The sequence below is a fragment of the Callospermophilus lateralis genome, chromosome 7 (assembly GCF_048772815.1).
Source record: "Callospermophilus lateralis isolate mCalLat2 chromosome 7, mCalLat2.hap1, whole genome shotgun sequence".
NCBI classification, from domain to species: Eukaryota; Metazoa; Chordata; class Mammalia; order Rodentia; family Sciuridae; genus Callospermophilus; species Callospermophilus lateralis.
In genome coordinates this window covers 137,239,894-137,252,700 of record NC_135311.1, presented here as the reverse complement: position 1 = coordinate 137,252,700, position 12,807 = coordinate 137,239,894, and the positions used below count along the sequence as shown (strand labels likewise).

Genomic DNA, 12,807 nt, shown 5'->3' with positions numbered 1-12,807 from the left:
TCAGAGAATATATATAAGCATGGAATGGAACCTTCAAAGAACTTTTTATCATTTGTCTTCTGGCTGTTTAGGGTGACCATAAATCATGAGACTTCACACCAGAATTACTTTAGGAACATGATGTTTTTTTGGAAAAGGAATTAAGAATAAAGGAACAAGAGAAATTTGAGGAAGCTTTTACATTGTATTATCTTATGTTTGTTCTAGTGAAGAGATAGTCATCTTTTGACAGTTCTATAAACCTCTTGAAAGGGCAATAAATGAAATTTCTTCATTTAGTGGAAAAGTTTGACTCATCATTCTGTGAAGAACTGAAAGGCTTACTTATCCTAGGAGGCTTGTGCAATTTTAAATTGAGCCTACTTATTGAAAATGACTCTGGTGCTAGGCACAGTGTTAAATGCTGGTATCCCCAGCACTGGGAACTCAACAGGAGTCATATTTATACCTCTGTAAAAATAAAACTTATTGTTTGAGAGCTGGATATAAGACAATAGTAAGGAATTACTGTTAATTTTGCTAAGTGTGATAATAATCTTTTTTTTTTTAAGTCCTTTCTGTTAGAAATATGTACCTAAAGTACCTAGAGTAAAATGCTGGGTTTGCTTTAAACACTGAGCCCTATAACAGACATGATATGGGCAGCATATGAAATAACAACATTGGATTGATGTTAAAATTTTTCTGCACTTGGTCATTATACTCTGTAAAAGAACATCCTTATCTGCTGAAATGTTTAGATATAATATCTGCATCTTACTATAAAATGTTTCAGGAAAGTAAAAAAGTATTTGGGAGAGTAATTGAAAGATAATTATGGCAAAATATTGTTAATGGTTGAAGCTGCATGTGGGTATCATAACTCATTATACACTCTCTTGACTGTTGTGTTATAATACAAATTTCATAATTAAGATATAAAATGAAAAAAATAATTGCATGAGCTTTGGATATTATGAAGAATTAAAACTGTGAATGATAAATTTCAACAATGATGGAATTCATCTGTAATTTGATTTGCTTGGGAATTTTAGACTGATTTGCCTTTCAAGTGAATTTTTCCCCTAAACAATACTAAGTCTATTCCTTTTTCTTCAATAGAGTAAAAAGAAGAAGAAAACTGATTTCATTCCTTATAGGGATTCTGTACTCACTTGGCTTCTTCGAGAAAATCTAGGTATGTTGACTACTGACACAAATTCATTTCATAGATATCTTTTGAAATCTGTTTACATATTGGCTAATTTTTCTGTGTCTGTTTTGGGGAAGAATCTTCTTTAGTTATTCTTGTTACTAATTGAATGTTCTGCTTTTTTTCATCTTTGCTTCTCATTTCAGCTGATTATATTCACTTTAAAATTTGGGTATTCTCCCATATTTCATTTATTTCAGAGTATGAACTGTGAAGCATTATCCTCCTGATCCCCTATAGCTTCTTCAGACTTTTGCTTCTTTTTCAAAAGTTCTTTCCAAACCTCATATTCCTCTGAGGTGCCCATAATCAGATGTTGCCAACTCTTACTTCTCCTTATTGCTGATACTTCTTGACTTTCCAGTCCTGCTTTTCATTCGTTTCTCCTTCTTCGGAGAGATTAGCCATGTCAGATGTTGATTACTGAAGAAAGAGACTGGGCTGATCCCCAGGCAGTGACTTTCCCATTGCTAACACCAGTTTTAGTGGAGTGGCTATCTTGACTGCAGTAGATTCTAGAGAGAGTGAGAGAACAAGAACTGGACCCAGTAGATTCATAGACCAGTAGTTGAGTATAACAGTGCCTGGAATGGGGACTAGTATTTAAGAAAGTTGTTGACCTTTGATTAAATATTAGGATATGAGTTAAAGCTGTTAGATTTGATACATTCAATAACATTCTTTCTAAATGAGTATAATTTGGGATCTGATTCATTTTCTTAGGTGGCAATTCTCGGACTGCAATGGTTGCCGCTCTTAGCCCAGCAGATATCAACTATGATGAAACTTTGAGCACTCTGAGGTACTCTCATTTGACCTTACTTCCCAAGTAGTCCTGCATTCAGTCATTTTGTTATACCATGGATTTTTCTTATACTGCGTTGATAGTCATTTGTGTAAACAGTGATCCCTTTCTCTCTCTCTTTTTTTTATATTTATTTTTTAGTTGTAGTTAGACACAATACCTTTATTTTACTTATTTATTTTTATGTGATGCTGAGGATTGAACCCAGGGCCTTCTCACATGTGCTAGGTGAGCGCTCTATCACTGAGCCACAACCCCAGCCCCCCTTTCTCTCTTAACAGGGAATATATGGCGGGGGGGGAGTGATTTTTATTATAATGGAATTTACCTGTCTATGGTTGGCAGTTCATTGGGAAAGTCAGGAACTTTTTCAAGGAAAAATGTTCAAATTGCTCAAATGAGAGTTTTGAACAACTTCTATATAATAATAAATATTCCTTATTCATTTCTTTAAAAAGTGTTCCCTTCTGTGAATACAGCTTCTGTCTTTATGGAAATGCTCAAGTTGTAAAAATTATGTAATACAATTATGAGTACATATGGCATTAAAAAAACTTTATCAAGCCAGGTATGGTGGCGCACACCTGTAATCCCAATTACTCAGGAGGCTGAGGTAGGAGGATTGCAAGTTCAAGGCCAGCCTGGGTACTTTAGCCAGATCCTGTCTCAAAGTAAAAAAGGATGGGATTGTATCTCTGTGTCAGGGCATTTTCCTAGCATGCATAAGGCTCTCTAGGTCCAATCTCCCATACTATAAAAAAATTAAAAAATAAATAATTTACCAACAGAATGTTCACTTAACTGAAAATATTTGCATCTGAATGGGTTTTGTTACTTTCATCTGGAACTGTCTGTCTTCTTGAGTTTGTAATCATTAAAAAAAAAAAACTTTTGAAACTGGGTGCAGGGGCATACATCTGTAATTCCAGTGACTCAGGAGGCTGAAGACAGGACAATTTAGCAAGACCCTATCTCAAAACAAAATATAAAAGTCTGGGGATGTAGCTCAATGGTAGAGCACCTTGGATTCAATCCTAGTACCACCCTCGGTGGCCCCCGCCACCAAAAGAAGATACCTTGGTATAGTAAAAGAAGTGAAAAAATACTCTATAATCTAACAAACTGGGTTTGCATTCTCTCTGCTATTTATTTATTTTGTTATCTTGGGAAAATCACTTAAATTCATCTGAGCCTTTTTCATCTTTATAAGGTACTATAAAGCTTTATATAAATATATTATCGGGGCATGTAAAATATATAAATACTCAAGATGTTTGACTTAGAAGTAATGGTATGTTACTTTTGTGACAAAGAGTACCTGAGAAACGGCAAGAATGAATTTTCTTCTTGAATCTAGATATGCAGATCGTGCAAAACAAATTAAATGCAATGCTGTTATCAATGAGGACCCCAATGCCAAACTGGTTCGTGAATTAAAGGAGGAAGTGACACGGCTGAAGGACCTTCTACGTGCACAGGGGCTGGGAGATATTATTGATAGTAAGTAAATTAAGGAACAACATAAAATATATATTTAAAATAAACGTTAGGTCTTTATATTTAAAATAAACTTAGATTTAAGGAACTTGGTCACTAGATTGTGCTAAAAGTGGTTTAATGTGTATTTTTTCTTAAAAAGATCCAGTGAGCCAGGTGCAGTCATGCATACCTGTAATCCCAGCTACTCTGGAGGATGAAGTGGGGAAAATTGCTTGAGCTAAAGGTTTCAGACAGTCTGGGCAACATAGAAAGACCTCCAGTTCAAGAAAAGAAAAATAATGAATATGATCTCAGAATTCCTTTATATAGTATGTACCAGGCTATCCGTGGATTGATTGATTGATTGATTTTTTTTAATGTAAAGCTTAATTTCAGTGAGTTAATTTATAAAAATACTTATTGGAGCTGGGTATAGTGATACATATCTCCCAGCAATTTGGGAGCTGAGGCAGGAAGATCATAGTTTGGAGAAGAGGATCACAACCAGCCTCAACAACTTAGTGAGACACTGTCTCAAAACTAAAAGATAAATAAATAAAAATGGATAGGGTTGTAGCTCAGTGGTAGGGCATCCTTGGGTTCAATGCCTGGTATCCCTCCAACCCCTCCTCCAAAAAAAAAGTTTTTGGAGGTTTTTATATTTGTTTCATGGGTTTATCTGGCAATGGGGATTGAACCCAGGAGCACATTACCATTGAGCTACATTCCAAGCTCTTTTTATTTTTTCATTTTGAGGCATGGTCTCACCAAATTGTTGACAGTGTCCATAAGTTGCTAAGGCCGGCCTCCAACTTGTAATATTCCTGTTTCAGACTCCTGGGTTGCTGGGATTACAGGCATGTGTCACCTCACCCTGCAGAAGTTTTTTTTAGTAAGGGCTAGGGATTTAGCTCAGTGGTAGAGCACTTGCCTAGCATGTGCAAGGCCCTGGGTTTCGTGTCCAACATTTCAAAATCTCTTAAGTATGTAAAATAGATTATTTAGATAGAATAGAATGTTTGTTTAATAAAGCATATTTTTCAGTGTAAAGTTAATATTATAGTCTTTGAAATTCTAATAGATTTTCAAGGCCTGTTTTAGTTTAGTTCTTACTGGTTAGAGCTCAAGTTAATTAATATAATTTGTAAAAATAATAATCTAAGTATTAACTTTTTTTATCTTCCCAATGCCGAATATTGCTCTGTTCCTCTCTTGTCACTGCTGAACCTGAACTTTGACCCTTCTTGTATTTTCCCTCCTGCTTACCTTCAGTTGATCCATTGATCGATGATTACTCTGGAAGTGGAGGCAAATGTGTGTATTTGATGTATTGGTTATTCCCAGTATGCTGAGTTGCTAATCTGCCTCTGCTGGATCAGCCTTAAAAATGAGCTTTGCATGCCAGTGATCCTAACAGGAAATCCCAGACGGAGCATCCTGTGGAATCAGAAGTTCTCCTGTTTGCCCTTTTCCATTTAGCAAAGCTATCTTTGATGAACTTCAATTTTTTAGCTTGAGTGAAGGCATAAGAATTTCTTACTGTTCTACTTTTTAGATCCCTCCCCTATGTGATTAAGTCCCAGATCATAGATTATGAGGATAGTGATAGCAGCTCACTTTTTTTAAAATTTTTACTTTTTTATTTTATTAGTTGCTCATGACAGTACAATGATCTTGACATATCATACATTTGAATCAAATAGGGTAGCTCACATTTTTTGATATAAGTCTATAATGTACCTGGCCCTGTCCTAGACACCTTAAACATATTATCTCAGTTCTGTCACTGACTCTGAAAAAGTTCCATTATTCTCATTTTGCTAGTAACCTGGAGTAGTTAGTTTCCTTAGACCTCATGTTTCTTGTATGATCAGTTTGGTAGTATAACTCAGAGCCCTTGGCTTTTAATCATTATACTGGTTTTTGTTGTTGTTGTTGGGTTTTATTTATTTTTGCCTCTTGAGTTGATTATTTATAATGAAGAAGTCCTTTTTAATTAGTGTTGTAAATATAAGACTTTTAGAATTAAAAAATCACTTTCACCTGGCCAAACTCTCTGAGGAGCTCTCTATGAAAGTTGGGTTAGCACTCACCCTATGCTTTTGCAGTTGTGTTTTCATATCTTGAACCTCACTTACTCAAAGGTTGAGTAAACATTTTCCCTCATTTTAAAATTACAAATTAATGAAGAGTCCATATGCGTGAAATGACATAACAGGTCCATGGGTAGCCCTGAGCTAATGAGGAAATGATTGCTTACCCTTTTAAAATTCATGTAAGCTTTGTTATCTTATAAGATTTAAAGAATAGCCAGGTGCATTTGTACACATCTGTCATCCCAGGGACTCTAGAGGTGAAGCAAAAGCATCACCGAGTTTGAGGCCAGCCTCAGCAACTTAGTGGGGCCCTAAACAATTTAGTGACTTAAAATAAAAAGGGCTGAGGATGTGGCTCAGTGGTAAAGCACCTCTGGGTTCAATCCCCAGTGCTCACATAGACACAGATGCACAAAGATGTGAAGAACCTTGTTTTGGGGTTTAATTTTTGGATTCTTATTGATTTAGTTGTGCAGTAAAGCATGTGACACAATGAGGAGAACTGGAATATAGCCCTAGTTGTCGTGATTGGTTAGCCCCCCAGACCTTTAATTGTCCTGATACACATGTGACTCTTGGACTGGAACAGCTCTGTCTGAGATTTCCAAAGCTGAACCATACTGGTGTGGAAAGGATGCCTTTTTGTTTTTGCTCTTATGCTTGAGGTGTTGCTGCTGCCAGCTTGGTGCCTATCTTTTCTCTGAGCAGCTATGGCATTTCCTGAAAATCATGCATGACTAAGTTTGAATTCCTTAACTGCAAAGAAAAGCAGTCCTGACTACTTCTCAGTTTCCATTTGGATCTACTTAACTCCTTTTAGGGCTTGCATGTGTCCATGGGACCTTCTAAGCTTATCCATCTTCCTCTTTCCCACCTTGCTACCATCACCTGGTGGCTGAATTTTTTGCTTTAGTTCCTATCTCCCTTTTAAAACATGCCTCTTTGCTTGTTTCCCTATGTTCTTCTATATTTGCAGATGGTGGTTTTCAAACTGTCTTGAAGCAACCACACGCTTTGAGGGGCTTCAAGAACTGGCTTTTGATTAAATAGTAAAAACAGAGAGAATTGAATAGTGTTTTTTTAATTGTATTGCCTCATATCCTTTAAGGAAAATTTAGTTTCGGTATGAATTTTAAGCAATGTAGATTTTCTTAACTTTAAAAATGAGCTAATTTTAAAATAGGAGTGTGCCAGTACCTACAGTTTTCCTCTGGTGTTCATTTGGGGAAAATGACTAATGGAGGAAAGCACAAATAAGTGAATTAATGAACATTGTTTTATGTATCTTTTTTTTTTTTAACCAAAAATAAGTTTCAGAGCTAAATATAGTTGTTGGACACCTTCATAAATAAAGTATTTTCCTAAAACTTATATATCAAAATAGAAAGCAGGCTTACTTACCAGTAACCCTATGCACAGTAAAGGCCTTACTTAAATTTACAAATAATCAGTCTTATGTTTTTGTTTGCCATAATAGAAATATGGAAACTACAACAGAACTTATTAATTTGTTAATTGCCTTTCCCTGTTGGGGCAAGCATTCAGTTCTGTATACTTAGCTAGACTTAAAATTCCTCTCATTTATACAGTTACCTCTTTTTTTGATTTAAGACATTTTAAAAATCTTTTTTTGGCATGTTGAAATGTTATACAAATACACTGCTTAGTGCTCAGAATTTTCTTTTAACTCTTTACATTTTTGGGAAAACTTTTGACAATTCCACAAAACTCTAACCAGGTTAATATGGATTATTATTGATAAATAAATGATCATTGTTATCCTTACTGTTACAAAGTCATGGAATTTCAAGGTAGTATAAATGTGAAGGCATTGTAGATGTGGAACAGTAGAAAGAATACAAGAAATATTCTTTAGCTGTTTTGATAGAGTGCCTTTGAGGCTTTGTTTACCTCCTGCCAGATAAAATGCTAACCCACCTTGGGATTTTTAGTTTCTAAATCCAGAAGAGATTGTTAACCTCTAGGATACCAATATTAAAGAGCCATGTTTTAGAACTGCCATCTAGAACGATTGTAACTTGTCTTTGTATTAAAACATGTCTTTGTCTTGCGCTGTAATGCTATCCTTTCTTACACTGGTGTTCCTTCCTATCTTTTTTTTCCTTCTGTTTCTTTCCCTCTTTTCTTTTTCTGTCTTTCCTTCTTTTTATCTCCCAGATCTGAAAGATTTTCAGAACAATAAGCATAGGTACTTGCTAGCCTCTGAGAATCAACGCCCTGGCAATTTTTCCACAGCATCCATGGGCTCCCTTACGTCATCTCCATCTTCCTGCTCACTCAGTAGTCAGGTGGGCTTAACATCTGTGACCAGCATTCAGGAGAGGATCATGTCTACACCTGGAGGAGAGGAAGCCATTGAACGTCTAAAGGTACGTAAACACTCAGACTAGTGAAAGGCCATCTGTGTAGCTCCCCAAGGCAGAACTAGAACTGAAACTCACTGAGATTTTTAGCTTAGCACATGAAGAACTTTTAATTCTTAGAGGTATCCTGAAAACAGAATTTTGTATTTTCTGTTAATCTCTTTTCACCAAAATGTTTGAGTCTGACCTGGCCAGACAAAGCTGAACTAACTGATAAGTAGATATGTACATTAACTTTGAGATAGTTTATAAGTCACAATGAAATTGTTAGTTATAAATTAGTTTTAAGTGAGATAGCTGGAAATATTTGGTTTCATTTGATGAGGGGATTCTGTGTAGAGCCATTATTCTATTAGTAAATTTAGTATGAAATTAAGGAGAGTTGGACATTCATGTAGCTGTACTAGGTTTATTCATATTCTGTTTAGTTAGCTTTTTTACCCCATGATCAAAATACCCAACAAGAACAATTTTAGAGGAGTTAAAATTTTTTTGTGTGTGTCGTGGTTTCATAGTTTTCAGTGCATAGACAGTTAAGCTTCATTGTTCTGGGCCCGAGATGAGGCAAAATATTATGGCATCATAGGGCTTGATTGTACCCACCTGTAATCCCAGTGGCTTGGGAAGCTGAAGCAGGAGGTTTGAAGTCAGCCTTAGCAACGTAGGGAGGCTCTAAGCAACTCAGTAAGACCTGTTTCAAAATTAAAAGGGCTGGTTATATGTTAAGGGACCCTGGGTTCAATCCCTGATACCAAAAAAAAAAAAAAAAAAAAAATCAAGGCATAAGAGCTTGTGGAAGAAAGCAATCAGGAGGGTGCCCCAAAGGCATGTCCCCAGTGACCTGCCTTCTCAGTCTCACTCTACCCGCCCACAGCTCCTACCCATTTAATCCATTCAAGTGGATTAATGCACTAATTTGGTTAAGGCTCTCATAACCCAGTCATTTTATCTCTAAGCTTTCTTATGGGGGACACATCTAAGCCATAACAGATGCCATGAAATTGTGTCTTCTGACAGCTCTCAGAAAGCTTGACACCCTCTGGTTACCATAGAGGAAGGCCTTTCTTCCTGTGCTGGTGCATATGGACTCAGGGCCATGATGCTCTGTATGTAGGTTACTTGCCCATGGCACCCAGCTTTGTGTCATGTCTCTCTCCACGAATGTCAAAGCCTACCACTCAGAGATTCTTCCTTTCCCTTCAATGACTACGATGAGAGCAGACAGTTGTTACCCATGGTGCTGATGCAGGTTACCAGGAATTCTGCCATCCATCAGATGACATCAAGACATAAAACTTTTTTTGCTTCCAAACTTGGTACCTCCGGGAAGATAATTTGATCCATATCTTCAAGAGTGGTCTTTCATCTGGCAGATTGGAGCCATGCAGCCAGTATTGGTACTCTTCATCTTTGCTCAGTGTTCCCAGGACTGCTGCTCATTCAGGGACAGTTGAACAATGACATTTGGACTGGTGATTAAAAGGCTCTTCACCACTACAAGTGAATTAAACTTAATAATTTAAGATGTCAGATATTTCATTTTGATTTTAGGTGAGGCTGAAAAAATTTTATATGAAAAATGGGTTTTAGCTTTTTCCTTCTTGTTCATTCCACCTTTTCCCTTGGTATTTTACTCACTTCGAAAAGTGAATAAAGGGGCTGGGGTCGTGGCTCAGTAGTAGAGCGCTTGCCTAGCACATGTGAGGTACTGGGTTCGATCCTTAGCACCACATAAAAATAAGTAAATAAAATAAAAGTAATGTGTCCATCTATACTTAAAAAAGTTTTTTTAAAAAGTGAGTAAATATAACATTTAAAGTCCATATCCAATGTGTTTTGTGTGGATATGTGCTAATTATGCAGCTTATTATATAGAAATGTTCAGTGTGTATTTATTTTTTTTAAGTTTATTTATTTTTTTGGTACCAGGGATTAACCACTGAGTCACATTCCCAGCCCCCTTTAAATAAAATATTTTATTTAGAGATAGGGTCTCGCTGAGTTGCTTAAGGCCTCACTAAGTTGCTGAGGCTGGTTTTGAACTTCTGATCCTCCTGCCTCAGACTCTTGAGCCGCTGGGATATCAGGTATGTGCCACTGAGCCAGGCTTTCTTAATTAACAGTTGCGCTGTTGCCTTTTACTTACTGTCCTCACTTGTTGAAAAGCAGAAATGAAACTTCAAAGCTCATTCCACTAGACCTTGATCTAATTGTGCATTCTACTGATTACTGTTCATGATTAAGAATCTCAGTACATGTTAAATGACTGTATCGTCCCTTGTACTCTAACTTTAAAAATACTTACATTTAAATCTTGTGGGGGGCGGGGGGCCGGGGGGGCGGTGAGAAAATGATTTTGTTTCTTCCTCAGAAAGTGTGTGAAGTTCTGAAATGCCTGGCAACTGACCAGTGAGTGAAAAGTCTTTCCATTCAAGGTTATAGGCTGCAGGGTGACTTCTGCTGTTGATAAAATTGACTTTGAAGTTTTACTGAGGACCTAGGTGAAGCCCTATGCAGAAGGCATCTTCATTCATGAGTTTTCTCACAAATAAGCATCAGGGACTGTTTCAGGCTCTGTTTGGAGCATGATGGGAAATAGGAGGCTCTGTGGGAAGAAGAAATGAGACCTCCCACTTACTGAATATTGAATATGAAGTGGTAGGTTTCTTTGGGGATTTTGAATCTTACTATTTGTTTATTAAAGGCTTAGTGCACAATTGCTGGTGGGACTGCAAATTGGTGCAGCCAATTTGGAAGGCAGTATGAAGATTCCTGGAAAACCTGGGAATGGAACCACCATTTGACCCAGCTATTGCCCTTCTCGGACTATTCCCTGAAGACCTTAAAAGAGCGTAATATAGGAATACTGCTATATCGATGTTCATAGCAGCACAATTCACAATAGCTAGACTGTGGAACCAACCTAGATGCCCTTCAATAGATGAATGGATAAAAAAAATGTGGCATTTATACACAATGGAGTATTACTCAGCACTAAAAAATGACAAAATCATGGAATTTGCAGGGAAATGGATGGCATCAGAGCAGATTATGCTAAGTGAAGCTAGCCAATCCCTAAAAAACAAATGCCAAATGTCTTCTTTGATTTAAGGAAAGCAATGAAAAACAGAGCAGGGAGGAAGAGCATGAGAAAAAGATTAACATTAAACAGGGACGAGAGGTGGGAGGGAAAGGGAGAGATAAGGGAAAATTGCATGGAAATGGAAGGAGATCCTCATTGTTTTACAAAATTACATATATAAGAGGATGTGAGGGGAAAGGGAAAAAAATCAAGGGAGAGAAATGAATTACAGTAGATGGGGTAGAGAGAGAAGATGGGAGGGGAGGGGAGGGGGGATAGTAGAGGATAGGAAAGATAGCAGAATACAACAGTCACTAGTATGGCAATATGTAAAAACGTGGATGTGTAACTGATGTGATTCTGCAATCTGTATACCGGGTAAAAATGGGAGTTTATAACCCACTTGAATCAAATGTATGAAATATGATATGTTAAGAGCTTTGTAATGTTTTGAACAACCAATAAAAAAAAAAAAAAGGCTTAGTGCACAAATGAGATTACCCTATTTGACATTTGCCTTGGTACAAAAGAGAAATTTCTCCTTAACTGCCAAGTGGAACCAACTGAAAATAATGTCAGATGTTAGGAGTCAAGACATTAACTGGAATTAGGTTACCCAGTGTCTTCCAAATAGTTTCTAGGGAATAATGCTGTCATTGTGCAGGGAGCTCTCTCTCCTGACCTTCCTACTTCCCATTAAAACAAAACAAAACTTTTATTTTAATCAGCAAATAAATTCCTCTAGTTTAATTCTCCTTTAAGACAACATAAATGAGATCTCCCTTTTCCCCTAGCTTTATTCTAGAGAGAAAATGGCTCCTTTACAGTGCAGCCTGGTAGTTCACTGAAACATAAGTGCCTTCTTCTACTTTTATTTTGTGAGTGGTGAGAATTCTTTCGGCTAGACCTGCATTTTAATGCTGCAGGCAGATTAAGATCTTGCTTCCCTGAAGCAGGATAGCAGTGCACAGTGGACATGCCCGAGAATGTCTTGGAGCTGTGTTCCTGAGTATGGCACTGCAGGAGGAAAATATTATAATGGAAGCAGCAGTAGAGAACATGAATGCATTTTCCTAGCAGGTTATTTCTTTTTGCTTCTTGTTATGCTTTACTTAAGAAAAGATCAGTTAGTATACTAATTTTCACAGGCTAGTGCTGCTTCTGTTTGTTGAATAGCCTGTTTTCATATGTAGCAAATATCTGATCCCTACAAACCTCTCTAGAGAAAGAAAGTGATATGTAATTGTTGTTCATTTAAGTCATAGCTTAAACTGACTTAAATTGATTGCTTTCTTGTTCAATAGGCTTTGTGTGTGTGTGTGGTGGGGGTGGGTCCTGGGAATGGAACCCAGGGTCTTATACATGCCTTACATGCATGAGCCACATCCTCAGCCCCTTGTTGTTGTTTTCCCAGTACTGGGGATTAAACCCAGGGGTAACTTTGCCACTGAGCTACATTCCCAGCCCTTTTTAAAATATATTTTTGATTTTGAGACAGCCTCCCCAACTTGCTAAGACTGACCTCAAACTTTTGATCCTCCTCCCTCAGCCTCCTAAATCTCTGGAATTAATGGGCTCAATAATGTCTTAAACATGCAGCTATAGGCATTGTGATGGCTGGTATTTATAGTCTGGCATCAAATTCAGTACTGTGAGTTCCATTGCTTAGGCTTTGCCCATAAATAATCACTACAAAGGCTGGCAAGGGCAGACGCTGGGCTAAGTAGCCTGAGGGCCCCCAAACTTAGAGCTCACTTATAAGGCATGCC

General features: G+C 37.3%; 1 protein-coding gene across 6 annotated transcripts in view; it reads left to right on the top strand.

The window, feature by feature from the left end:
- Positions 1-12,807, top strand: part of Kif1b (kinesin family member 1B) — a 152,021-nt gene that overhangs the window by 55,212 nt on the left and 84,002 nt on the right. For 3 of the 6 annotated variants that reach the window (XM_076861327.2, XM_076861325.2, XM_076861328.2), the window contains exons 10-13: positions 1,102-1,177; positions 1,916-1,994; positions 3,355-3,497; positions 7,829-7,962. In XM_076861327.2, the coding sequence (XP_076717442.2) occupies positions 1,102-1,177; positions 1,916-1,994; positions 3,355-3,497; positions 7,829-7,962 (432 nt within the window). Of the gene's footprint in view, positions 1-1,101; positions 1,178-1,915; positions 1,995-3,354; positions 3,498-4,748; positions 4,791-7,750; positions 7,963-12,807 lie in introns of all 6 variants that reach the window. The other 3 variants (XM_076861326.2, XM_076861322.2, XM_076861324.2) reach the window with 2 other exon arrangements.